The following is a 27,534-nucleotide window of genomic DNA, read 5'->3' on the forward strand; positions in this document are numbered from 1 at the left end:
CCTGACACCCTAGACCCACTTCAATTTGCATACCGCCCCAATAGATCCACAGATGATGCAATCGCCTGCGCACTGCCCTATCCCATCTGGACAAGAGGAATAACTACGTCAGAATGCTGTTCATTGACTATAGCTCAGCCTTCAACACCATAGTACCCTCCAAGCTCATCCTTAAGCTCCGGGCCCTGGGTCTGAACCCAGCCCTGTGCAACTGGGTCCTGGACTTCCTGACGGGCCGCCCCCAGGTGGTGAAGGTAGGAAACAACTTCACCGATCCTCAACAAAGGGGCCCCACAAGGGTGCATGCTCAGCCCCCTCCTGTACTCCCTGTTCACCCATGACTGCGTGACCATGCACGCCTTCAACTCAATCAAGTTTGCAGACGACACAATAGTAGTTGGTCTGATTACCAACAATGACGAGACAGCCAACAGGGAGGAGAGGAGGGCCCTGGCGGAGTGATGCCAGGAAAATAACCTCTCCCTCAATGTAAACAAAACGAAGGAGCTGATGGTGGACTTCAGGAAACAGCAGAGGGAGTACGCCCCATCTACATCCACGTGACCGTAGTGGAGAAGGTGGAAAAACAGCAAGGCCATTAGACTGTTAAATAGACATCACTAGCCGGGACCGCCCACCTACTCAACCCTGCATCTTAGCCTCTACGGCCCTATATACATAGACATGGAATCAATGGCCACTTTAATAATGGAACACTCGTCACTTTAATCATGTTTACGTACTGCTTTACTCATCTCATATGTATATACTGTATTATATTCTGCTGTATTGTAGTTAATGCCACTCCGACATTGCTCGTCCTAATATTTATATATTTCTTTATTCCATTATTTTACTTTTAGATGTGTGTATTGTTGTAAATTGTTAGTTACTACTGCACTGTTGGAGCTAGGAACACAAGCATTTCGCTACACCCGTAAAAACATCTGCTAAATATGTGTATGTGACCAATACAATTTGATTTGATTTGAAAGGAGAAAACAGAGCGGTGTTGTCCCCCAGCAAGGCCACATTCATTTCCCTTTTCATGTAAGCCTCCTGCGTCTCTCTCTCTTGTGTTTTTAAGTGGTCAGAGCATTCAAAACACCAGCAGAACAGACCTTCAAACCAGAACAGGGTGGCCTCCAGGTTAGCCCAGTTACTTCGCCCGGCAGTGCCATGATAGATGAAGAATATCTGGACCCAGTCAATGTCTTGGAATCCAAAGAGAATATTATTTACCAAAAACGACTGTAAAAAAATATATATATTTTATTGTGTTGATAAGATGGCGGCCATTCGGATCCAGGAATAAACAACCAATGTTGCCATATTGTTTTGCACTATACACCAGAGTCCCAGCCTGCATCATACCAGGCATCTCGGACTTTGATCCTGATGTTCTTTTATATGTCATTTGGTGTGTGTGTGTGTGTGTGTGTGTGTGTGTGTGTGTCCTCTCGATAGCCAATCTGTCCCCTCTCAGGTGCCCTCATAACTGTGTGCACGCCACTTAATCAGACAAGCCAGCATAATCCGTTTTTAAATCACTGATGAAGAATTTTGAGGCTGATTCCCTGACCTGTCAATGTTTTTAATTTGCTGTTTTATGCTCTTGTGAATTCAATGGTTTTTACTAGATTACTTGTAGTTTTTCATGTTGTCTGTCTGTCATTTTTTTGTAATAACTTGGTGCTGCCTATCTTGGCCAGGGCGCTCTTGAAAAAGAGATTTTAATCTCAATGAGCCCTTCCTGGTTAAATAAAGGTTAAATCAAATTCAATAAAAAATAAACTGGAGAAGACACGCAGTCACACACATTACATGGTGCGCTGTGTGTTTACATAATGCGTGTGCAAACACAGACACTTATGTGTGGTACCATCGTTCAGGGTCAAAGCACGTGAACATATGGCACTGGTGTGTTTGGGAACTATACGGTGGAGTCACGTGTACATTGACAGACACACAATATGACATTTTTTCAGGGCCACAATCTGTGCAGCATTTGCAGTATCCCAGTATCAGCCATTTTGATGATGCAGGTTCCAGTTTCAGATTAGAAGGGAGGCAGGCTGAGTCACAGGTCTAATCCCACACACAGAGAGAGAACAGAGAGTTATTATCTGCTGGGATATCTGTGCGGCCTTGTCACTCTCACCGTCCTGGTATGGGGGTTATGTTGTTGGGACAATTATGTCCTATCTCACTTCCATCCTTTGATCTCACTGACTGAACCTACCGCCACGTTTAGACCCTTTTCCTATTGAGCGTTTTGAAGACAAATCATGCTGTCGCCCCTAAAACGTCCCCCCACCAAGACAGAGAGCATGTGGGTCAGATATGTATACACACTACAGTACAGAGAGGTGTGTGTTTGTCTCAAAGGCTTTGAAGTCTGTCTGACAGTGCCACACACAGTGCAGAGACAGACAGCCTCCTCTGCTATTAAAGGTTTAAGGCTAATCGTGAGCTAGCCATCATTGCCTCTCTGACACTCCTTTAAACTAGCTTTAAACAGGGAGGTGCAAAGTGAAGCCTCTCTGTGTGTGCTTATGTGTGTGTGTGTGTGTTTACTTGTGCGCGTGTGCTTGCGTGTGTGTGTGCTTACGTGTGCGTGTGCTTACGTGTGCGTGTGTGCTTGCGTGTGTGTGTGTGTGTGTGTGTGAGTGGGTGTGAGTCTTTGGCCCCAGGCAAGCCCCAGTATTGACAGGATTACTAGTACTCAGCCAACCCAGGAGAGAGAGGGGGGAGTAAATCATTTAAAAGCAGGGCCTAGTGTAATGAAAGACAGGGAATCTAGTGAAGAGCAAAGAGAGACCTCCTGGGAGCTAGCTACCTATCACAGGCGTTAATCCTGGGAGTTACAGCTCGATTAACACTTAACAAGTCGCTCACCACTTAACTGCTCTGGCAAGCAGCTCTCCTCTCCATGGCCCTGCCCTGCCTGGCCACCATCACACACACTCTGTCAGACTTGGTCACAGTGCAAGAAGTGTGTGTGTGTTTGACTACCACTGATAAAGACATAGCCTCAACCTCAAGTCTGCTGTCTCACATCCCAGCTAGTCACCACGCCAAGACAGCCATGCATTCTGTGCCCCAACTGCTCCAGGTACAAGTTGTCCAGGTCCAACTCAGGGGGTTAGTCTGTATCTTTCTAAGTATACACTTCTGTGTCCTTCACTCCGGTCAAATCCTGATTTACGCAGTGGCATGTTTGTTTTCCAGAAGGCGTTTGTTTTCCCAACACAAATGACCGCCGTCCCTGTGTTACAACCCTCCTTTTACAGCCCTAAGGACTCGTTAGCTTTGCCGCTCTAATGGCACCCCCCTACAGTAAAGCCTAATTGAATTATCGCTATCAGCTAGCCAACCGTTAGCCTCCCGTCATTAGGCTATTTAGCAGCCAGGTAGCCCAGAGATGATGGCATGTGGCCGGTAGTTATGCATTGTGTGTGTTTGTGCAAGTCCAGCTGTGCCATCCTGAGCTACTGCCCTGTTGTAAAGGTGAACACACACACTGATTAAGTCTTTAAGGAAACTAGCGCTGGGAGAGATCAGAAGGGCCTGATTGTCAGTCGGAGTGGCGGTGAACTAACAGCTGGGAGAAAACTAATCCAGCCTGGGATTTAGTTTTACCATGATAAAAAAAGATTATATTCGCCCCACCCTCTCTTTCTAGTTCTCTCTCTTTCTCTCTCTCCTCTCCCCTCTTTCATCTCTCTCTACTCTCTCCTCTGTCTCTTCTGTCTCTCTCGCTGAAACGATTGTGAACATCATGTCCTCATGTTTCAGTTGTCCCTAGAAGATTGTCGGTGACAAATAGAAAAATGAGGGATTGAGATAGACACAAACTAAAGCCCCACACTACAGAAGAGGAAGCCCATATCCTGCTGCTCCACACTCACGCTGCCCCTCGGTTCCTACTAACCCCTGAGGAGTGCTGGGCTTATTTGATTAGATTCATAATGATAATGACAGGAGTGGAGGAGTGGGACTGGCTGTCACAGGCTAGAGGATCGAGAGATCACCCCTGATGGAGAGGGGGGGGGGGGGGGGGGGGGACTGGTGAACTTGACATCTACTACAGTGCAGTCGAAATATATTCAGACCTGTTTACTTTTTCCACATTTTGTTTACGTTACACTTTACACTAATTTTAAAATTGGTTATGTAAAAAATGTTCAATCTACTCACAATACCCCATAATGACAGTTAAAACAGGTTTCAGACATTTTTGCAAAGGTATAAAAAAATTAAAAGCAGAAATACCTTATTTACATAAATATTCAGACCCTTTGCTATGAGACTCGAAATTGAACTCAGGTAAATCTTGTTTCCATTGATCATCCTTGAGATGTTTATACAACTTGATTTTAGTCCACCTGTGGTAAATTCAATTGATTGGACATGATTTGGAAAGGCACACACCTGTCTATATAAGGTCCCACAGTTGACAGTGCATGTCAGAGCAAAAAAGCCATGAGGTTGAAGGAATTGTCCGTAGAGCTCCGAGACAGGATTGTGTAGAGGCACAGATCTGGGGAAGGGTATCAAAAAATGTCTGCAGCATTGAAGGTCCCCAAGAACAGAGTGGCCGCCATCATTCTTAAATGGAAGAAGTTTGGAACCTTCCAGAAGGACAACAATCTCTGCAGCACTCCACCAATTCTTCTGATCACTCTTCATAACATTCTGGAGTATATGCAAATTGCCATCATACAAACTGAGGCAGCAGACTTTGTGAAAATTAATATTTGTGTCATTCTCAAAACTTTTGGACAGGACTGTTTCCATGTTGTGGTTAGTGTTTTTGCTCTGTAGTGGTTGACGTGAACCCCAGGCGTGGGTGTGAGAAATGAGTTCATACCATTAGGAACCTGCCATCATGTTAATTGAGACTAATGGGTTAATAGCTTTGTGAAGGAAATCTCCATAGAGCATCTGGAGTGCTGTGACAGTGAATTCAGGACACACTTACTCTTACGCTGACACAGACTAACACAAGCTCTCACACCTCAATTCCACCCGTTACGTACTCAGCCCATGTAAATAAATGAACTAGCTCACTAAACGTCACACACGGTTCACATACCAGGTCTCAGAAAGATGGGCCACTTTTCACAGCAAGGCCGGGGGTTGTTTAAAACATCAAATCAACAGCTTGGTAACTATAATAACGTCATGTCCCTTTCAAGAGCGCTAGTATGGCACACAGGGCTACTGTTCTCTGTCTCACCCACCCACACACACACACCAACACCCCACACACAGGGCTACTGTTCTCTGTCTCACCCACACACACACCAACACCCCACACACACACCAACACCCCACACACAGGGCTACTGTTCTCTGTCTCACCCACACACACACCAACACCCCACACACCAACACCCCACACACAGGGCTACTGTTCTCTGTCTCACCCACACACACACCAACACCCCACACACAGGGCTACTGTTCTCTGTCTCACCCACACACACACCAACACCCCACACACAGGGCTACTGTTCTCTGTCTCACCCACACACACACCAACACCCCACACACACCAACACCCCACACACAGGGCTACTGTTCTCTGTATCACACACACCAACACCCCACACACAGGACTACTGATCTCTGTCTCACCCACACACACACCAACACCCCACACACAGGGCTACTGTTCTCTGTATCACCTACACACACACACCAACACCCCACACATAGGGCTACTGTTCTCTGTCTCACCCACCCACACACACACACCAGCACTCCACACACAGGGCTACTGTTCTCTGTCTCACACACACACATCAACACCCCACACACAGGGCTACTGTTCTGTCTCACCCACACACACACACCAACACCCCACACACAGGGCTACTGTTCTCTGTATCACCCACACACACACACACCAACACCCCACACATAGGGCTACTGTTCTCTGTCTCACCCACCCACACACACACACAGGGCTACTGTTCTCTGTCTCACCCACCCACACACACACATCAACACCCCACACACAGGGCTACTGTTCTCTGTCTCACCCACCCACACACACACATCAACACCCCACACACAGGGCTACTGTTCTCTGTCTCACCCACCCACACACACACACCAACACCCCACACACAGGGCTACTGTTCTCTGTGTCACCCACACACACACCAACACCCCACACACAGGGCTACTGTTCTCTGTTTCACCCACCCACACACACACACCAACACCCCACACACAGGGCTACTGTTCTCTGTCTCACCCACACACACACCAACACCCCACACACAGGGCTACTGTTCTGTCTCACCCACACACACACACACACACCAACACCCCACACATAGTGGGCTACTGTTCTCTGTCTCACCCACCCACACACACACACCAGCACTCCACACACAGGGCTACTGTTCTCTGTCTCACCCACACACACACACACACCAACACCCCACACACACACCAACACCCCACACACAGAGCTACTGTTCTCTGTATCACCCACACACACACACACACACACCAACACCCCACACATAGGGCTACTGTTCTCTGTCTCACCCAACCACACACACACACCAGCACTCCACACACAGGGCTACTGTTCACTGTCTCACCCACCCACACACACACACACACACACACACACACACACACACACACACACACCACACACAGGGCTACTGTTCTCTGTCTCACCCACACACACACACCAACACCCTACACACAGGGCTACTGTTCTCTGTCTCACCCACACACACACACCAACACCCCCCACACAGGGCTACTGTTCTCTGTCTCACCCACCCACACACACACACCAACACCCCACACACAGGGCTACTGTTCTCTGTCTCACCCACACACACACACACACACCACCACACCCCACACACAGGGCTACTGTTCTCTGTCTCACCCACACACACACACCAACACCCCACACACAGGCTCTTGGCCATGGCTTTGATAGTGGGCCTGCTGGCAATGGGGGGGGTTCCTTTGAGGAATCACACACTTTTTTTATGAAGTGGTGTTAAAGTTATCAGCGTCTCCTGGCTTGCCCAGGACAGTGTGTGTCTAACAGCAGATAGCCAAGTGGAGACCTGGTTCCTCTTATCTGTGTGTAGAACCAGGCCAGGCAGGGCGGCCCGTGCGGGCTCTCGCCCCAGCATTAAAGCCTGTCAGTGGGCCGGAGTGTGGCTGAGGCTGGCCAGGTCTCCATACACCAAGGGCCTAGATAGACACTGAACTTAACTCTGAGATCAAAGGGTCCACTGTCACTGCTCCTTCTGATAAAACAGACCCAGTCTGGGCCAGGGGACTGGGTGTCAGTGTAGAGAGAGACCAACCACCAAACCACAACCACCAGACAAACAAACAATAGCAGCAAGTCTAGGGAGGCTCTTTTATGATAAAGATCATTCCAGCATTTTACTGGTGTTTTCTCACTCTAGTTCCTTCTCTGTTTTGCATTTTTCTTTCCTCTGCTCTGTCATGCCTCCTTTTCTATCAGTCATTGTCTTTTTGTACATCTCTTTCTCTCCCTCTCTCTCGCTCTTTCCGCTCTGTTTATCAGTCCAGTGGCTCTTCTTAACTTTCCAGGAAAAAAGGACCTCTCCTCTTCCCTTGTTTGATCTCATCCCTCCATCCAATTCACTGCTGTGTTTTCTAATGATACAATGAAAACCCTGTGGTATCCTAAAAAGCACCAGGCTGGCCTAAAGAAACATACACATCTTATTCATGCCTGTGTGTCTGCATTCCATATTTACTCTGGGGCTGTTAATACCCCACAGAAGAGAGAGTGCCTCTCTGCACGTACACTGTGTTTTCCAACAAGACACCCACCTTGGACTAAACAAACAACAAGGTCTACTTTTCCCTTTGCTGGACGTAAAGGGATACTTTGGGGTTTTGAAACCATTTTTATGTCTCCGTGTCCAGTATGAAGGTAGTTTTACCAGACAATGTTAACTAGTGTTAACCCAATGACTGGGCCGCATTCCTAAAATCCCCAAGTATCCCTTTAACCAGGGCCGTAGTCAGTCGTGTCTGTAGCCTTCGTCCCAGCTACTAAATCTCTTGACTTAATTCAGTGTTCATCACATCCTGAAATACAGGGGGAGTGAGGGAATTGGCTAAATTGGGGGGACAGTAATTGTTTGAATCAGTTGTTTTAGTGTCTGGGACCCAGAGATAGATGGAGACGGACACGGAGGCTGGTGATAGGGCTTTCCATTTCAGGGGTAGAGATTTGAAGATAACAGCACATTAGGTGGTGTTTGAGGTCAGGACTCCACTTGACCATCTGTGTGGTTATACATATATACCTTAACTGACCATGTTTCGGGGTTCTACTGACTAAATAGTTGCGTTTGTTGTTCCAGGGACGTTTGACCGCAGTGTGACCCTGCTGGAGGTGTGTGGAAGCTGGCCAGAGAGCTTTGGCCTGCGTCACATGAGCTCTGTGGAGTCCACCGAGGAGGGGCTGAGAGAGAGGCTGGCAGACGCCATGTCAGAGTCACCATCCAGAGACATAGTGGGCTCGGCTACCGGTCAGTCACAAACATACAAACACACACTAACACAGACACGCGCACACACATATACACACATGCGCATGCGTGCGCACACACAAACGCGTGCACACACACAAACGCATGCACACACACAAACGCGTGCACACACACAAACGCGTGCACACACACAAACGCGTGCACACACACAAACGCGTGCACACACACAAACGCGTGCACACACACAAACGCGTGCACACACACAAACGCGTGCACACACACAGACTCATAAATAATTTGTCATCATTAATAATGTTGTGGTGTCAATCTTTCCAACAATTTACTGACCATCTATTCTCTCAAACTGTGAAATGTGATAGTGGTCAACTTCATTTTCTTAACTTTTTGAACTTTCATTTACTATCTTTCAACCGCTACTCTTAATCATGCTTGTTTGGTTTTGCAGCAGCTAGTTTTCAATAGTGTGCGGGTGTATATTTGTGTATGGGCCTGCGTGTGTGTGTGTCAGCCATTCAGACAATCCAAATGTTTAACTCATTTAGGAAGCGGCAGCGCTCTTCCTCTCCTTAAGTGAACAAGAGATCCTTTGATTTTAATGGTGGGAGAGGAGGGCTTTCTCTTAGGGAGAGGAGACTGCCACTGGGAGCTAGAGCAGCAAAGGGTCACAAGGCCCTAATGTGTTTAGCGTCGACTACCCCCCCACCCCTCCTCTCATCCCCTTCTCTCTCACCCTTCAAGGTCTCGCTCTGCTCTCATCCGTCTCTCTCTCTATCATCCCTTTCTTTCTCTCGGTCTCGTTGCCCATCTTTTACGACATAATCTTGTTTGGACCTATTCATTTACAGAGGCCCCTGCAGCAGCAATGGCAGAGTCACATGGAATGGACACTCTTTGGGACTCCCTCGCCCCCTCCTCTCACGCCCGCTCTCTCTCTGTCTCTGTCTCTGTCTCTCTCTGTTTCTCTCTGTCCCTCTCTCTCTCTGTCTCTCTCTCTCTGTCTCTGTCTCTCTCTGTTTCTCTCTGTCCCTCTCTCTCTCTGTCTCTGTCTCTCTCTGTTTCTCTCTGTCCCTCTCTCTCTCTGTCTCTCTCTCTCTCTGTCTCTGTCTCTCTCTGTTTCTCTCTGTCCCTCTCTCTCTCTCTCTCTCTCTCTCTCTCTGTCTCTCTCTGTTTCTCTCTGTCCCTCTCTCTCTCTGTCTCTCTCTCTCTCTCGCTCTTTCTCTCTCTCTGTCTCTCTCTCTGTCTCTCTCTCTCTCTCTGTCCCTCTATAATTGCTCCTGTCTCTGTGACTCTGCTCGTCATTAGATTAGGGGCCGACTCCCGGACACTTGTAGTCTGCGCTTGTCCATCCATCGCTACGGCCCCCTCTAATGCAACACAAAATTAATTACTGATCACATTACATCCAATCTCCCCCCGTTTTCCTCTGCCTTGGGCCCTCCTATATACATGAACTTAACCCTTTCTTGAGAGAGGGAGACATAGAGGAATGGGCTAAATATTGTCTGGGGGGGGGGGGGTCAAATGGAGCCGAGTCTGAGACATGCACATCCATTCTGTCTGACTATGAATAAGTCCCAAACGACACCCTATTTCCTATGTAGTGCACTACTGTTGACCAGAGGCCTATGGGCCCTACTATATAGAATAGGGTGCCATTTGGGATGCAGGCTGTCTTTGTGTGACAGTGGCACCAAGCTTCAAGCAGGGAATAACTGGGACGTAATGGAGGCAAATCTAATATGGACCTCTGGTTGATGGCTGACTTTAATGTAGAGAACGTGTACATGTGTGTTCGGTTCATAGAGAGAGAGGCCTTTGATGGGCAGGGCCAGATGGTGTATAGCTTAGAGAGTGTCTCCACGTGCAGGGCCCAGTTTCCCCCATCCTTAGACATACTGTAGGCCCCATTGGCCTAGACCTGAAGGATTCACTCATACACAGATTCTCTCTCTGTCCGGCTTTCGCACACACACAGAGGGACGCGGTATTGGAATGCTGGATGATGGAACAAATCACCCTCTTTGACATTTCCCCCTCAACACACAACTCCACACACACACACACTCAGGCTCACGCTCAGAACAAAGCCTGTAGTCACACAGATTTGTGTTTTCAGGCACAGCCAGAGACCTACTGACGCCACAGCCAGGGGCAGGTGACACAGATAGAGAGAGGGATATAAGGAGGGGGTGGGACAGGAAGCCCCTGCACTGACTCCTAAACATACTCTTCCAGGAATTAGATTTGCGCTAGCAACATAATGTTGCTGATGTGATTTTGCTTAATGGTGCAACCCCAACATGAATTCCATTGGAGCCGTGAAGAGGACCCCTGATTTAGTCAGGTTTAGTATATTCCAGCCCTAGTCTACTCTCAGCCCAACCCCAGTATAACATACCCCAGTCCAGCCTTTGTCCTCAGACAGTGTCAGGCCAGTGTTTATGGAGGCCACGTTCAGGATCCAGCCCTGACTTACAGTGGGGCAAAAAAGTATTTAGTCAGCCACCAATTGTGCAAGTTCTCCCACTTAAAAAGATGAGAGAGGCCTGTAATTTTCATCATAGGTACACTCCAACTATGACAGACAAAATGAGGGGAAAAAATCCAGAAAATTACATTGTAGGATTTTTTATGAATTTATTTGCAAATTTTGGTGGAAAATAAGTATTTGGTCACCTACAAACAAGCAAGATTTCTGGCTCGCACAGACCTGTAACTTCTTCTTTAAGAGGCTCCTCTGTCCTCCACTCTTTACCTGTATTAATGGCACCTGTTTGAACTTATCAATATAAAAGACACCTGTCCACAACCTCAAACAGTCACACTCCAAACTCCACTATGGCCAAGACCAAAGAGCTGTCAAAGGACACCAGAAACAAAATTGTAGACCTGCACCAGGCTGGGAAGACTGAATCTGCAATAGGTAAGTAGCTTGGTTTGAAGAAATCAACTGTGGGAGCAATTATTAGGAAATGGAAGACATACAAGACCACTGATAATCTCCCTCGATCTGGGGCTCCACGCAAGATCTCACCTCGTGGGGTCAAAATGATCACAAGAACGGTGAGCAAAAATCCCAGAACCACACAGGGGGACCTAGTGAATGACCTGCAGAGCTGGGACCAAAGTAACAAAGCCTACCATCAGTAACACATTACGCCACCAGGGACTCAAATCCTGCAGTGCCAGACGTGTCCCCCTGCTTAAGCGAGTACATGTCCAGGCCCATCTACTTTGTGCATAACACAATTAATTTTTCCAACAATTGTTTACAGACAGATTATTTCACTTACAATTCACTGTATCACAATTCCAGTGGGTCAGAAGTTTACATACACTAAGTTGACTGTGCCTTTAAACAGCTTGGAAAATTCCAGAAAATTATGTCATGGCTTTAGAAGCTTTTGATAGGCTAATTGACATCATTTGAGTCAATTGGAGGTGTACCTGTGGATGTATTTTAAGGCCTACCTTCAAACTCAGTGCCTCTTTGCTTGACATCATGGGAAAATAAAAAGAGGTCAGCCAAGACCTCAGAAAAAAAATTGTAGACCTCCACAAGTCTGGTTCATCCTTTGGAGAAATTTCCAAATGCCTGAAGGTACCACGTTCATCTGTACAAACATTTAGTACACAAGTATAAATACCATGGAAGCATGCAGCCATCATACCGCTCAGGAAGGAGACACAAAGGACGTTGTGAAGATGCTGGAGGAAACAGGTACAAAAGTATCTAAATTCACAGTAAAATGAGTCCTATATCGACATAACCTAACAGGCTGATCAGCAAGGAAGAAGCCACTGCTCCAAAACCGCCATAAAAAAGCCAGACTACGGTTTGCAACTGCACATGGGGACAAAGATCATACTTTTTGGAGAAATGTCCTCTGGTCTTGCCGCTGTCAAGGAGCAGGACTCTAATCCGGAAGTTTATTAGAAATCCCACTATACCCTCCGACGAACCATCAAAAATAGGACTAAGATCGAATCGTACTACACCGTCTCCGACGCTTGTCGGATGTGGCAGGGCTTGCAAACTATTACAGACTAAGGGAACCACAGCCGAGAGCTGCCCTGTGACACGAGCCTACTAGGTGAGCTAAATTACTTATATGCTCTCTTCGAGGCACGTAACACTGTAACATGCATGAGAGCATCAGCTGTTCCGGACGACTGTGTGATCACGCTCTACGCAGCCGATGTGAGTAAGACCTTTAAACAAGTCAACATTCACAAGGCCGCAGGGCCAGGGTAATCCATTGATTACCAGGATGTGTACATCGAGCATGCGCTGACCAACTGACAACTGTCTTCACTGACATTTTAAACCTCTCCCTGTCTGAGTCTGTAATACCAACATGTTTCAAGCAGACCACCATAGTCCCTGTGCCCAAGAACAGTAAGGTAACCTGCCTAAATGACTACCGATCCATAGCACTCACGTCTGTAGCCATGAAGTGCTTTGAAAGGCTGGTCATGGCTCACATCAACACTATTATCCCAGAAACCCTAGACCCACTCCAATTTGCATACCTCCCTAACAGATCCACAGAAGATGCAATCTCTATTGCACTCCACACTGCCCTTTCCCACCTGGACAAAATGAACACCTATGTGAGAATGCTATTCATTGAGTATAGCTCAGCGTTCAACACCATAGTGCCCTCAAAGCTCATCACTAAGCTAAGGACCCTGGGTCTAAACACCTCCCTCTGAAACTGGATCCTGGACATCCTGAATGGCCACCCCAGGTGGTAAGGGTAGATAACAAACACATCCACCACGCTAATCCTCAACACGGGGGCCCCTCAAGGTTGGGTGCTCAGTCCCCTCCTGTACTCCCTGTTCACTCCTGACTGTACGGCCAGGCACAACTCCATCATTAAGTTTGCAGATGACACAACAGTGGTAGGCCTGATCACCAACAATGATGAGACAGCCTATAGGGAGGAGGTCAGATAGGGTCCGAGCACGTCCCCATTCTTATTGATGGGGCTGTAGTGGAGCAGGTTGAGAGCTTCAAGTTCCTTGGTGTCCACATCACCAACAAATTAACATGGTCCATGGACGCCAAGACAGTCGTGAAGACGGCACAACAAAACCTATTCCCCCTCAGGAGACTGAAAAGATTTGGCATTAATCCACAGATCCTCAAAAGGTTCTACAGCTGCACCATCGAGAGCATCCTGACTGGTTGCAACACTGCCTGGTATGACAACTGCTTGGCCTCCGACCGCAAGGCACTACAGAGGGTAATGCGTACAGCCCAGTACATCACTGGGGCCAATTTTCCTGCCATCCAGGACCTCTATACCAGGCGGTGTCAGAGGAAGGCCCTAAAAATAATCAAAGACTCCAGCCACCCTAGTCATAGACAGTTCTCTCTGCTACTTGAGCGCCAAGTCTAGGTCCAAGAGGCTTCTATCCCCAAGTCATAAGACTCCTGAACATCTAATCAAATGGCTACCCAGACTACCCCTTTTACACTGCTGCTACTCTCTGTTATTATCTATGCATAGTCACTTTAATTACTCTACCAACATGTTCATATTACCTCAATTACCTTGACACCAGTGCCCCCGCACATTGACTCTGTACCGGTTCCCCCTGTATATTGCCTCGCTATTGTTATTTTATTGCTACTCTTTAATTATTTGTTACTTTTATTTCCTATTATTTTTTTTATTTTTTTAACTGCATTGTTGGTTAGGGCTTGTAAATTAGCATTTCACTGTAAGGTCTACTACACCTGTTGTATTTGGCGCATGTGTCAAATAAGATTTGATTTGATTTTGACATAAACTGATCAGTTGAATCCAGGTGAAAGCTATGATCTCTTAATAATGTCACTCTTTGCCTCCCGAGTGGCACAGCGATCTAAGGCATCACTAGAGGCATCACTATAGACCCAGGTTCGATCCCGGGCTGTGTCGCAGCCGACCGCGACCGGGAGACCCATGAGGCGGCGCACAATTGGCCCAGCATCGCCCGGGGTAGGGGAGGGTTTGGCCGGCCGGGATGTCCTTTTCACATCATGCTCTAGCGACTCCTGTGGCGGGCCGGGCGCATGCACGTTGACTTCTATCACCAGTTTTACATTGTTTCCTCCGACACATTGGTGTGGCTGGCTTCCGGGTTAAGCGAGCGGTGTGTCAAGAAGCAGTGAGGCTTGGCAGGGCCGTGTTTTGGAGGACACATTGCTCTCAACCTTCGCCTCTCCCAAGTCCGTACGGGAGTTGCAGCGATGGGACAAGACTGTGACTACCAATTGGATATCACGAAATTGGGGAGAAAAAGTAAATATAAATAACAATAAAATAAAAATGATTAATAATGTCACTTGATAAATCAACTTCAATCAGTGTAGATTAAGGGGAGGAGACAGGTTGAAGAAGGGTTTTAAGCCTTGAGACATGGATTCAGAGGGTGAATGGGCAAGACAATAAATGTATGTGCCTTTGAACGGGGTATGGTAGTAGGTGCCAGGCGCACCGGTTTGAATGTGTCAGGAACTGCAACGCTGCTGGGTTTTTCACACTCAACAGTTTCCAATGTGTATCCAGAATGGTCCACCACCTAAAGGACATCCAGCCAACTTGACACAACTTTGGGAAGCATTGAAGTCAACATTGGCCAGCATCCCTGTGGAACGCTTTCAACACCATGTAGAGTCCATGCGCTGATGAATTGAGGCTGTTCTGAGGGCAAAAAGGGGTGCAACTCAATATTAGGACAGTGTTCCTAATGTTTTGTACACTCAGTGTGCATGTGCTTGTGCACTGTGTTCAATAAAGTGTGTGACCCTCCAAACCCAAGAAGTATGTCACTCACCACCAGGCCCTGTGTGTAGCAGGAACTTGTCATGTTCTAATTATTTATCAAATTGTCAGATGGCGGTCCACATGGGTTTATGATTTACTTAATTAGGCCTACTTCCATGTACTATTGGAGTGTGGATTTGGCTGGTTGATTCCACCAGATTGCGTGTAGGTTTTGGAGGAGCTCCATCTCTTGTCCGATGTTATCGTGGTACAGAAAACCTTGCCTCTGCCACCACATGTAGCACTGTGTTTTTTGTATGCATGTACAGTACTGTGTGTGGGTGGGTGGGGGTGTGGGCTGGGGTGGTTTGGAAGAAAGCAAGCAGTTGATGTAATCTGTTGGTGTGGAGTGAGGATTTCCTCCCTGCCAAAGAGAGTGGTACGTTCCAGTGTGTTTGGGGACCTGTCAGGAGACCAATGAAAGTACAGACTATGAGAGCTAGGTCTATGGGTCCCACTTATGGAGAAACAGAGTGGTTAGAAGGGCACAGGGCCTTTCCATCTATACAGATTCTTGCCACACACACACACCTCTGATTTTACAGTAGTACTCTTTACTGCCTGGATGTCTAGAAAGAGCACACATTGCATGTGAACTTGAATGCACCTCTTGGGGCCAGTATATGTGAATCATTTCATGAAGTTTGTTTCATAATGTCTGATGAATTGGGTATATTAAGGCTTTTGGATGCTAGACTCTAGACTCCAACCCTCTGGTTAGCTCTGTGAAAACCTCTATTGTTCCCTACTGTAGGTTTGGTAATGATGCTCCTATCTCCTGTTTGACTTGGACAGCCTCTTGTAGCCATTCGCAGAAACTACCAGGTCAATTATGTGACTGACTGGGTTCCTTTCTACCAAGGCTTGTTTTAACACACAGATATCCATCGCAAGACCAACAAAACACACCACAGTGGTCCAACACACACACACACACACACACACAGAAGACCACCGCATTATCACGGTGGGGTAGAAGGTCCCACTTTGCCAATCAATCATTACTCCCTCCTGGTTCCAGTTTACATACATACATACACACACTCACGCAGGATTATAAACACGTACAACACATCAACTCACTTCTCACTTCACCTCTTTTTGCACTTGGAGACGTGGCTTTAGACCATTGGGAACAGACCTGTTGGCTTAACCAGCGGCCACACCCAGTCACACACGCACACCCCTCTGTCCTTCTCACACTCCATTTGTGTACTTGACTGAAAACTATTAGTTGATCCTTTTGTCACCTTCCCCCGGGGCCCTGTTCTAACCTGCTTCAATAGCGAAAGAGAAACCCAGGGCCCTGTTCTAACCTGCTTCAATAGAGAAAGAGAAACCCAGGGCCCTATTCTAACCTGCTTCACTAGAGAAAAAGAAACCCAGGGCCCTGTTCTAACCTGCTTCAATAGAGAAAGAGAAACCCAGGGCCCTGTTCTAATCTGCTTCAATAGAGAAAGAGAAACCCAGGGCCCTGTTCTAACCTGCTTCAATGGAGAAAGAGAAACCCAGGGCCCTGTTCTAACCTGCTTCAATAGAGACAGAGAAACCCAGGGCCCTGTTTTAACCTGCTTCAATAGAGAAAGAGAAACCCAGGGCCCTGTTCTAACCTGCTTCAATAGAGACAGAGAAACCCAGGGCCCTGTTTTAACCTGCTTCAATAGAGAAAGAGAAACCCAGGGCCCTGTTCTAACCTGCTTCAATAGAGAAAGAGAAACCCAGGGCCCTGTTATAACCTGCTTCAATAGAGAAAGAGAAACCCAGGGCCCTATTCTAACCTGCTTCACTAGAGAAAAAGAAACCCAGGGCCCTGTTCTAACCTGCTTCAATAGAGAAAGAGAAACCCAGGGCCCTGTTTTAACCTGCCTCAATGGAGAAAGAGAAACCCAGGGGCGTGTTCTAACCTGCTTCACTATAGCCAGAGAAAGACACTGAGTGCTCTCTGTACCACCGAAAGACATTCAGCTGAGCTGCTAAAAGAAAATATAAAAAAAGAAGGGAACCCTGGGAAAGAAAAGTGAAAGTGACATGAGCTGAGGCTGAAGAGTATGGTGCAGAGGAAAAAGATGGGAGTGTGAAAGAAGAGCAATGTCATTATTTCTGCCCCTCAGCACTCCTCCATTCACTGGCAGGTCGCTCTCTCTTCCTCTCTTTCTCTTCATCTCTCTCTTTTTATCTCTTCCTCTTTCTCTACCTCTCTGCAGCCAGCTGAGAGCGTGAGAGTAATCCGCGGCGACAGTGTGAGACGATGAAGAATAATTCCTGTATTCAGAGCCGCCACCGCTTATGCCCCCTCTTCCTTTTCTCTCCTCTCCTCCCTCTCTTTTGCACTCCTCCACTGATACGTTGGGCCTGGATATCATTGTATCATTTGCCCTGGCTTCACCTCTCTCTGCCACTCTGCCCTGCTAGCCTAGGGGGGTTAGTTTTACTATCATGTGAGGACCAGAAATACTCACAAGGATAGTAAAACAAGGAAAATTTGCTTGTCCACACAAGGAAAAAGCCTATTTTAGGCTTAGGGGTTAGAGTTAGGAGTTAGGTTCATGGTTAGGGTTAGGAGTTAGGTTCATGGTTAGGGTTAGGAGTTAGGTTCATGGTTAGGGTTAGGTTTATGGAAAATAGGATTTTGAATGGGACTCTATTGTTAGGTCCCCACAAGGATAGTAAAACAAACTGTGTGCGTGTGAGAGGGCAGAGTGTCTTAGCCTTCTGCAAATGGGCTTTTTGTGGAGATTTTTTTTAGACTGCACTTAACAGCTTGCTCAGGGGAGCGACGCCGTGAGAGTTCGGGAAGAAAGAGGACGAGAGATGAAGAGAGGGAATGAGAAATAGGGCGATGGAGAGAGTGAGAGTGAGATTGCGATGTGGAGAGTGGGAAGCACATCTTACAAATGTGTATGTGATGTTCCAGGTCTGTTTTGGGTTGTCTAGACAAGACAGCGGTGAAACACTTTTAAACCGGGAAGCATTTTAGAGGAGTGGAATTGAGGAAAAGGGCTCTGTATCCGAGGTGTCTCCGAGTCGTTCTCCACTTAGTCTGTTGTATGATTACTACCTGTATCTTTTTACTCTGACTTCCATGTTTAAACCTATGACTCTCACATCCATCTGGAACCATACAGCCTTTCTCCTAGCATGAGTAGATTAATAATAAATGCACTAATGTAGTATATACCTCCTGTATATTTACTTAAGCACTCATTTATGCTGACACTCAAACACAAGCACACCTATATGTGCGTATGTGTATATATACAGTGGGGCAAAAAAGTATTTAGTCAGCCACCAATTGTGCAAGTTCTCCCACTTAAAAAGATGAGAGAGGCCTGTAATTGTCATCATAGGTACACTTCAACTATGACAGACAAAATGAGAAAAAAAAATCAGAAAATCACATTGTAGGATTTTTAATGAATTTATTTGCAAATAAGTATTTGGTCACCTACAAACAAGCAAGATGTCTGGCTCTCACAGACCTTAACTGTATTAATGGCACCTGTTTGAACTTGTTATCAGTATAAAAGACACCTGTCCACAACCTCAAACAGTCACACTCCAAACTCCACTATGGCCAAGACCAAAGAGCTGTCAAAGGACACCAGAAACAAAATTGTAGACCTGCACCAGGCTGGGAAGACTGAATCTGCAATAGGTAAGCAGCTTGGTTTGAAGAAATCAACTGTGGGAGCAATTATTAGGAAATGGAAGACATACAAGACCACGGATAATCTCCCTCGATCTGGGGCTCCACGCAAGATCTCACCCCGTGGGGTCAAAATGATCACAAGAACGGTGAGCAAAAATCCCAGAACCACACGGGGGGACCTAGTGAATGACCTGCAGAGAGCTGGGACCAAAGTAACAAAGCCTACCATCAGTAACACACTACGCCGCCAGGGACTCAAATCCTGCAGTGCGAGACGTGTCCCCCTGCTTAAGCCAGTACATGTCCAGGCCCGTCTGAAGTTTGCTAGAGAGCATTTGGATGACCCAGAAGAAGATTGGGAGAATGTCATATGGTCAGATGAAACCAAAATTGAACTTTTTGGTAAAAAAAAAAAAAAAACTCAACTCGTCGTGTTTGGAGGACAACGAATGCTGAGTTGCATCCAAAGAACACCATACCTACTGTGAAGCATGGGGGTGGAAACATCATGCTTTGGGGCTGTTTTTCTGCAAAGGGACCAGGACGACTGATCCGTGTAAAGGAAAGAATGAATGGGGCCATGTATCAGGAGATTTGGAGTGAAAACCTCCTTCCATCAGCAAGGGCATTGAAGATGAAACGTGGCTGGGTCTTTCAGCATGACAATGATCCCAAACACACCGCCCGGGCAACGAAGAAGTGGCTTCGTAAGAAGCATTTCAAGGTCCTGGAGTGGCCTAGCCAGTCTCCAGATCTCAACCCCATAGAAAATCTTTGGAGGGAGTTGAAAGTCCGTGTTGCCCAGCAACAGCCCCAAAACATCACTGCTCTAGAGGAGATCTGCATGGAGGAATGGGCCAAAATACCAGCAACAGTGTGTGAAAACCTTGTGAAGACTTACAGAAAAAGGGTATATAACAAAGTATTGAGATAAACTTTTGTTATTGACCAAATACTTATTTTCCTCTAATTTGCAAATAAATTCATTAAAAATCCTACAATGTGACTTTCTGGATTTTTTTTTCTCATTTTGTCTGTCATAGTTGAAGTGTACATATGATCATCTTTTTAAGTGGGAGAACTTTCACAATTGGTGGCTGACTAAATACTTTTTTGCCCCACTATATATACATACATACATACATACATACATACATACATACATACATACATACATACATACACACACATACACACATAAGTACATACATACAGTTGTGGTCGGAAGTTTACATACACCTTAGCCAAATACATTTAAACTCAGTTTTTCACAATTCCTGACATTTAATCCTAGTAAAAATTCCCTGTCTTAGGGCAGTTAGGATCACCACTTTATTTTAACAATGTGAAATGTCAGAATAATAGTAGAGAGAATGATTTATTTCAGATTTAATTTCTTTCATCATATTCCCAGTGGGTCATAAATTGACATTTACATTTACATTTAAGTCATTTAGCAGACGCTCTTATCCAGAGCGACTTACAAATTGGTGCATTCACCTTATGACATCCAGTGGAACAGCCACTTTACAATAGTGCATCTAATTCTTTTAAGGGGGTGAGAAGGATTACTTTATCCTATCCTAGGTATTCCTTAAAGAGGTGGGGTTTCAGGTGTCTCCGGAAGGTGGTGATTGACTCCGCTGTCCTGGCGTCGTGAGGGAGTTTGTTCCACCATTGGGGGGCCAGAGCAGCGAACAGTTTTGACTGGGCTGAGTGGGAACTGTACTTCCTCAGTGGTAGGGAGGCGAGCAGGCCAGAGGTGGATGAACGCAGTGCCCTTGTTTGGGTGTAGGGCCTGATCAGAGCCTGGAGGTACTGAGGTGCCGTTCCCCGCACAGCTCCGTAGGCAAGCACCATGGTCTTGTAGCGGATGCGAGCTTCAACTGGAAGCCAGTGGAGAGAGCGGAGGAGCGGGGTGACGTGAGAGAACTTGGGAAGGTTGAACACCAGACGGGCTGCGGCGTTCTGGATGAGTTGTAGGGGTTTAATGGCACAGGCAGGGAGCCCAGCCAACAGCGAGTTGCAGTAATCCAGACGGGAGATGACAAGTGCCTGGATTAGGACCTGCGCCGCTTCCTGTGTGAGGCAGGGTCGTACTCAATTAGTATTTGGTAGCATTGCCTTTAAATTGTTTAACTTGGGTCAAACGTTTCGGGTAGCCTTCCACAAGCTTCCCACGATAAGTTGGGTGAATTTTGGCCCATTCCTCCTGACAGAGCTGGTGTAACTGAGTCAGGTTTGAAGGCCTCCTTGCTCGCACATGCTTTTTCAGTTCTGCCCACATATTTTCTATGGGTTTGAGGTCAGGGCTTTGTGATGGCCACTCCAATACCTTGACTTTGTTCTCCTTAATCCATTTTTTTCACAACTTTGGAAGTATGCTTGGGGTCATTGTCCATTTGGAGGACCCATTTGCAACCAAGCTTTAACTTCCTGACTGATGTCTTGAGATGTTCCTTCAATATATCCACATAATATTCCTCCCTCATGATGCCATCTATTTTGTGAAGTGCACCAGTCCATCCTGCAGCAAAGCACCCCCACAACATGATGCCGCCACCCCGTGCTTGACGGTTGGGATGGTGTTCTTCGGGCTTGGAATCCTCCCCCTTTTTCCTCCAAACATAACGATGGTCATTATGGCCAAACAGTTCTATTTTTGTTTCATTAGACCAGAGGACATTTCTCCAAAAAGTATGATCTTTGTCCCCATGTGTAGTTGCAAACCGTAGTCTGGCTTTTTTATGGCGGATTTGGAGCAGTGGCTTCTTTCTTACTGAGCGGCCTTTCAAGTTATGTCGATATAGGACTTGTTTTACTGTGGATATAGATACTTTTGTACCTGTTTCCTCCAGCATCTTCACAAGGTCCTTTGCTGCTGTTCTGGGATTGATTTTCACTTTTTGGACTAAAGTACGTTCATCTCTAGGAGACAGAATGCGTCTCCTTCCTGAGCGGTATGACGTCTGCATGGTCCCATGGTGTTTATACTTGTGTACTATTGTTTGTACAGATGAAAAATTGGTTCCAAGGATGAAACCAGACTTGTGGGGCTCTACAGTTTTTTTTCTGAGGTCTTGGCAGATTTCTTCTGATTTTTCCCGTGATATCAAGCAAAGAGGCACTGAGTTTAAAGGTAGGCCTTGAAATACATCTACAGGTACACTTGACTCCAATTGACTCAAATTATGTCAATTAATCTATCAGAAGCTTCTAAAGCCATGACATAATTTCTGACATTTTCCAAGCTGTTTAAAGGCACAGTCAACTTAGTGTATGTAATCTTCTGACCCACTGGAATTGTGATACAGTGAATTATAAGTCAAATAATCTGTCTGTAAACAATTGTTGGAAAAATTGATTGTATCATGCACAAAGTAGATGTCCTAACCGACTTGCCAAAACTATAGTTTGTTAACAAGAAATTTGTGGAGTGGTTGAAAAATGAGTTTTAATGACTCCAAGCTAAGTGCATGTAAACTTCCGACTTCAATTGCGTATAGAGGCACTCAAACATGACTCACATTCTCAGACACACACATACAGTGTCTTTGGAAAGTATTCAGACCCCTGGACTTTTTCCACATTTTGTTACGTTACAGCCTTATTCTGAAATGGATTCAATAAAAATATAAAATGGATACCTTATTTACGTAAGTATTCAGACCCTTTGCTGTTGTACTTGAAATTGAGCTCAGGTGCATCCTGTTTCAATTGATCATCCTTGAGATTTTTATACACTTGATTTTAGTCCACCTGTGGTAAATTCAATTGATTGGACATGATTTGGAAAGGCACACAACTGTCTATATAAGGTCCCACAGTTGACAGGGCATGTCAGAGCAAAAACCAAGCCACGAGGTTGAAGGAATTGTCCGTAGAGCTCTGAGACAGGATTGTGTCCAGGCACAGATCTGGGGAAGGGTACCAAAAAATGTCTGCAGCATTGAAGGTCCCCAAGAACACAGTGGCCTCCATCATTCTTAAATGAGCAATCGAGGGAGAAGGGCTTTGGTCAGGGAGGTGACCAAGAACCCCTCCTCAGTAAAAGGCACATGACAGCCCGCTTGGAGTTTACCAAAAGGCACCTATAGACTCTGCTACTATGAGAAACAAGATTCTCTGGTCTGATGAAACCACGATTGAACTCTTTGGCACCATCCCTACGGTGAAGCATGGTGGTGGCAGCATCATGCTGTGGGTATGTTTTTCAGCGGCAGAGACTGGGAGATTAGTCAGGATCGAGGGAAAGATGAATGGCGCAAAGTACAGAGAGATACTTGATAAAAACCTGCTCTAGAGCGCTCAGGAGCTCAGACTGTGGCCATTGTTTACCTTCCAACAGGACAACGGCCCTAAATACACAGCCAAGACAACGCAGGAGTGGCTTCGGGACCAGTCTCTGAATGTCTTCAAGTGGCCCAGCCAGAGCCCGGACTTGAACCCGATCAAACATCTCTGGAGAGACCTGAAAATAGCTGTGCAGCAACACTCACCATCCAACCTGACAGAGCTTGAGAGGATCTGCAGAGAAGAATGGAATAAACTCCCCAATACAGGTGTATTAAGCTTGTAGCGTCATACCCAAGAAGACCCGATGCTGTGATCTCTGCCGAAGGTGCTTCAACAAAGTACTGAGTAAAGGGTCTGAATACTTATTTAAATGTGATATTTCAGTTCTTTATTTTTTATAAATTAGCAATAATTTCTAAAAAACTTTTTGCTTTGTCATGGGCCAGCTCTTACACCCCTGAAACACTGTTTCAGCAGCTCCACTCCTTAACGCAACCTGTCCATTATGATGCTTTGTCATTATTGTGTGTAGATTGATAAGGAAACAAAACAATTTAATACATTTTAGTGTAAGGCTGTAACGTAACAATGTGGAGAAAGTCAAGGCACTGTATATGCGTGTAATGGTGTGTCTGTGTATCAATTAAAGATGTGGTATGAATTAGTGATATGGTACATAATGGACAGGTTGCATTAAGGAGTGGAGCTGCTGAAACAGTGTTTCAGGGGTGTAAGAGCTGGCCCAGTCAGGGCTGTCTTCACATATCAGATCTGTACCCAGAAAGCACACAGGCTTTCTAGGAAAGAAGAGGAGAGGAGCGAGAATAGGGGATGGAGTGAGGAAGAAGTAAGGAGTGGTGAGAAGAGATAGAACAATAATCATTCTAAATGCCATTTAGCGGATGCCATCATCCAAAGCAACTTAGTTATGCGTATATACATTTTACAGTGCCTTCAGAAAGTATTCATACCCCTTAACTTTTTCCACATTTTGTTGTGTTGCAGCCAAAATTGATTAAATAGATATTTGTTCCCACCCATCTACACATAATACCCTATAATGACAAAGTGAAAACATGTTTTTAGACATTTTTGCAAATTAAGTAATATCTCACACCCCTGAGTCAATACTTTGTAGATGTACCGTTGGTAGCGATTACAGCTGTGAGACTTTCTGGGTAAATCTCTAAGAGTTTTGCACACCTGGATTATGCAAGCTCTGTCAAATTGGTTGATCATTGCTAGACAACCATTTTCAGGCCTTGCAATAGATTTCCAAGTATATTAAGTCAAAACTGTAACTGGGCCACTCAGGAACATTCCGTCTTCTTGGTAAGCAACTCCAGTGTAGATTTGGCCTTATGTTTTAGTCCTGCTGAAAAGTGAATTAATCTCTGTGTCTGATGGAAGGCAGACTGAACCAGGTTTTCCTCTGGGATTTTGCCTCTACTTAGCTCCATTCTGTTTATTTTTCATCCTGAAAAACTCCAGTCCTTAATGATTATGAGCATACCCATAACATGATGTAGCCACCACTATGCTTGAAAATATGTAGACTGGTACTCAGTAATGTGTTGTATTGGATTTGCCCCAAATATAACATGTTGTATTCAGGACAAAAAGGGAATTGCTTTGCCACATTTTTTGCAGTATTACTTTAGTGCCTGGTTACTAAAGTAATTAGTGCCTGGTTGCAAACAGGATGCATGTTTTGGAATATTTGTATCCTGTACAGCCTTACTTCTTTTCACTCTGTCAATTAGGTTAGTATTGTGGAGTAGCTACCATGTTGTTGATTCATCCTCAGTTTTCTCTTATCACAGCCATTAAACTCTGTAACTGTTTTAAATTCACCATTAGCCTCATGGTGAAATCCCTGAGCAGTTTCCTTCCTCTCCGGCAACTGAGTTAGGAAGCACCCCTGTATCTTTGTTGTGACTGGGTCTACTGATACATCTGCCAATAGGTGCCCTTCTTTACGAGGCATTGGAAAACGTCCCTGATCTTTGTTTGAAATTCACTGCTCAACTGAGGGACATTACACATAATTGAATGTGTGGGGTAAAGAGATCAGTTAGTCATTCAAAAATCATGTTAAACACTATTATTTAAACTTATTATGTGACTTGTTATGCACATTTTTACTCCTGAACTTATTTAGGCTTGCCATAACAAAGGGGTTGAATATTTATTGACTCAAGACATTTCAGCTTTTCATTTTTAATTAACATGCAAACATTTCGAAAAACAATATTTCCACTTTGACATTATGGGGGATTGTGTGTAGGCCAGTGACAATAATATCTTAACTTAATCCCTTTTAAATTCAGTCTGTAACACAACAAAATGTGGATAAAGTCAAGGAGTGTGAATACTTTCTGAAGGAGCCCTGTATTTATGGACTATTTTTTGAAATATAACCGATTTTCAGGGTGGCCCTCCAGAGCTCGTTGGAGACCAAATGCGGCCCCCCGGGAAAAATGAGTTTGACACCACCGAATTAGACCCACATAGCACTGTTCTTTAACATGTCCCATAGATACAGCTGCCCACTAATAACATGTCATCATATCAAATGTCATGGCCCTGCTTGACTGTCTAAAATCAAAGCCAAACCATCACTCTAAATGGCTACATTCAGACGACCAGCTATGATGGAGCCCCCTTCGCTTCAGTGTCATTTTCATACACCGGCTCTAATGTTGTTGTTTTTCCCCTCTTCTCTAAATGGACTCATTCAGGGTATAGCTAGTGATATTTGGATGAACCTTTCATATAGCGTGTTCCACTTCTGTTTAAATCAATGGTACAAGATGCTGTTTCTCCCTCCTCCCGGCCATTTAGACCCAGTTTGCATCCCAAATGGCACCCTATTCCCTATATAGTGCCCTACTTTTGACCAGTGTCCTATGGGAATAGGGTGCCATTTGGGGAGCAGGCTCTGAATGGTTGTAGCTACTTTACAGGCTCTATATATAATAGTTGGTATGGCCAGCAGACAGCCTTGTTGTGTCCGCCTAGTCTTTAGCCTGCTGTTGTTTGCACACTCTGGGAGGAGTGGAAAGGGAAAGAAGAGGTGAGGGGTGGCAGTGTGTCCCAGACCAGAGAGCATGTGTGGCTGTGGCCTGTAGTTGTGTCCCCTGAAGTGAAGGGACAGCAGGGGACTATGAGGGGGGTTACAGACCTGTGGTGTTGGGTATCAGACGTGCCGTGGAATGTTCCATAGGAGTATGTTGGATGGATCTCGTTCGTGTCTTTGTCTTCTATCAAGTCAGACGTGTGTATGTCAACTAGGGTTGCAAAACTTCCGGAAATCCTGGTAGGAGGTTTCCTGGAAACAGGAGGGAATAAGCAGGAATCTGGAATCCTCCAAACAGGATTTTTGGAAAACCAGGGAATTTATTGAAAGTTCCCGGAATTTTGCAACCCTAATGTCAATACATGCTGGCACTCACACACTCCAAGCAGGCTAATGTCAACACATGCTGCACCTCAGCTCCAGTAGAAAGGTAGTGGTCCTATGAGTGAGTGGAGTGACCTGATGTGATGTGGCCTGACTGTAGTGAAAGTCCCCTTCACAGCCAAATAGCACCATGCATACATACACACACTACCACCAGTCTGTTAAGCTGAGTCTAGCCCTCTGTCTCCACACATGCAGCATATACAGCTCTCTCTCCCTCTTTCTCTCACTGTTGCCCTATATATAGTCCTGATCACCGACAACGATGAGACGGCCTATAGGGAGGAGGTCAGAGAACTGGCAGTGTTGTGCCAGGACAACAACCTCTCCCTCAATGTGAACAAGACTAAGGAGCTGATCGTGGACTACCGGAAAAGGCGGGCCGAACAGGCCCCTATTAACATCGACGGGGCTGTAGTGGAGCGGGTCAAGAGTTTCAAGTTCCTTGGTGTCCACATCACCAACAAACTATCATGGTCCAAACATGCCAAGGCAGTCGTGAAGAGGGCACGACAAAACCTTTTCCCCCTCAGGAGACTGAAATTAGATCCTCAAAAGGTTCTACAGCTGCACCATCGAGAGCATCCTGACCGGTTGCATCACCACCTAGTATGGCAACTGCTCGGCATCTGAACGTAAGGCGCTACAGAGGGTAGTGCGTACGGCCCAGTACATCACTGGGGTCAAGCTTCCTGCCATCCAGGACCTATATACTAGGCGGTCAGAGGAAAGCCCATAAAATTGTCAGAGACTCCAGTT

The 27,534-nt window shown here is 45.9% G+C and overlaps 1 protein-coding gene across 5 annotated transcripts in view; it reads left to right on the forward strand.

Moving 5' to 3' along the window:
* The window catches only part of LOC115136823 (BCAS3 microtubule associated cell migration factor-like), a 362,747-nt gene that overhangs the window by 317,414 nt on the left and 17,799 nt on the right, over positions 1-27,534 (forward strand). For all 5 annotated transcript variants that reach the window (XM_029672640.2, XM_029672643.2, XM_029672642.2 and 2 more), the window contains one exon: positions 8,397-8,564. In XM_029672640.2, coding sequence (XP_029528500.1) covers positions 8,397-8,564 — 168 coding nt within the window. The remainder of the gene's footprint in view (positions 1-8,396; positions 8,565-27,534) is intronic.

Source organism: Oncorhynchus nerka, linkage group LG11, assembly GCF_034236695.1.
Source record: "Oncorhynchus nerka isolate Pitt River linkage group LG11, Oner_Uvic_2.0, whole genome shotgun sequence".
NCBI classification, from domain to species: domain Eukaryota; kingdom Metazoa; phylum Chordata; class Actinopteri; order Salmoniformes; family Salmonidae; genus Oncorhynchus; species Oncorhynchus nerka.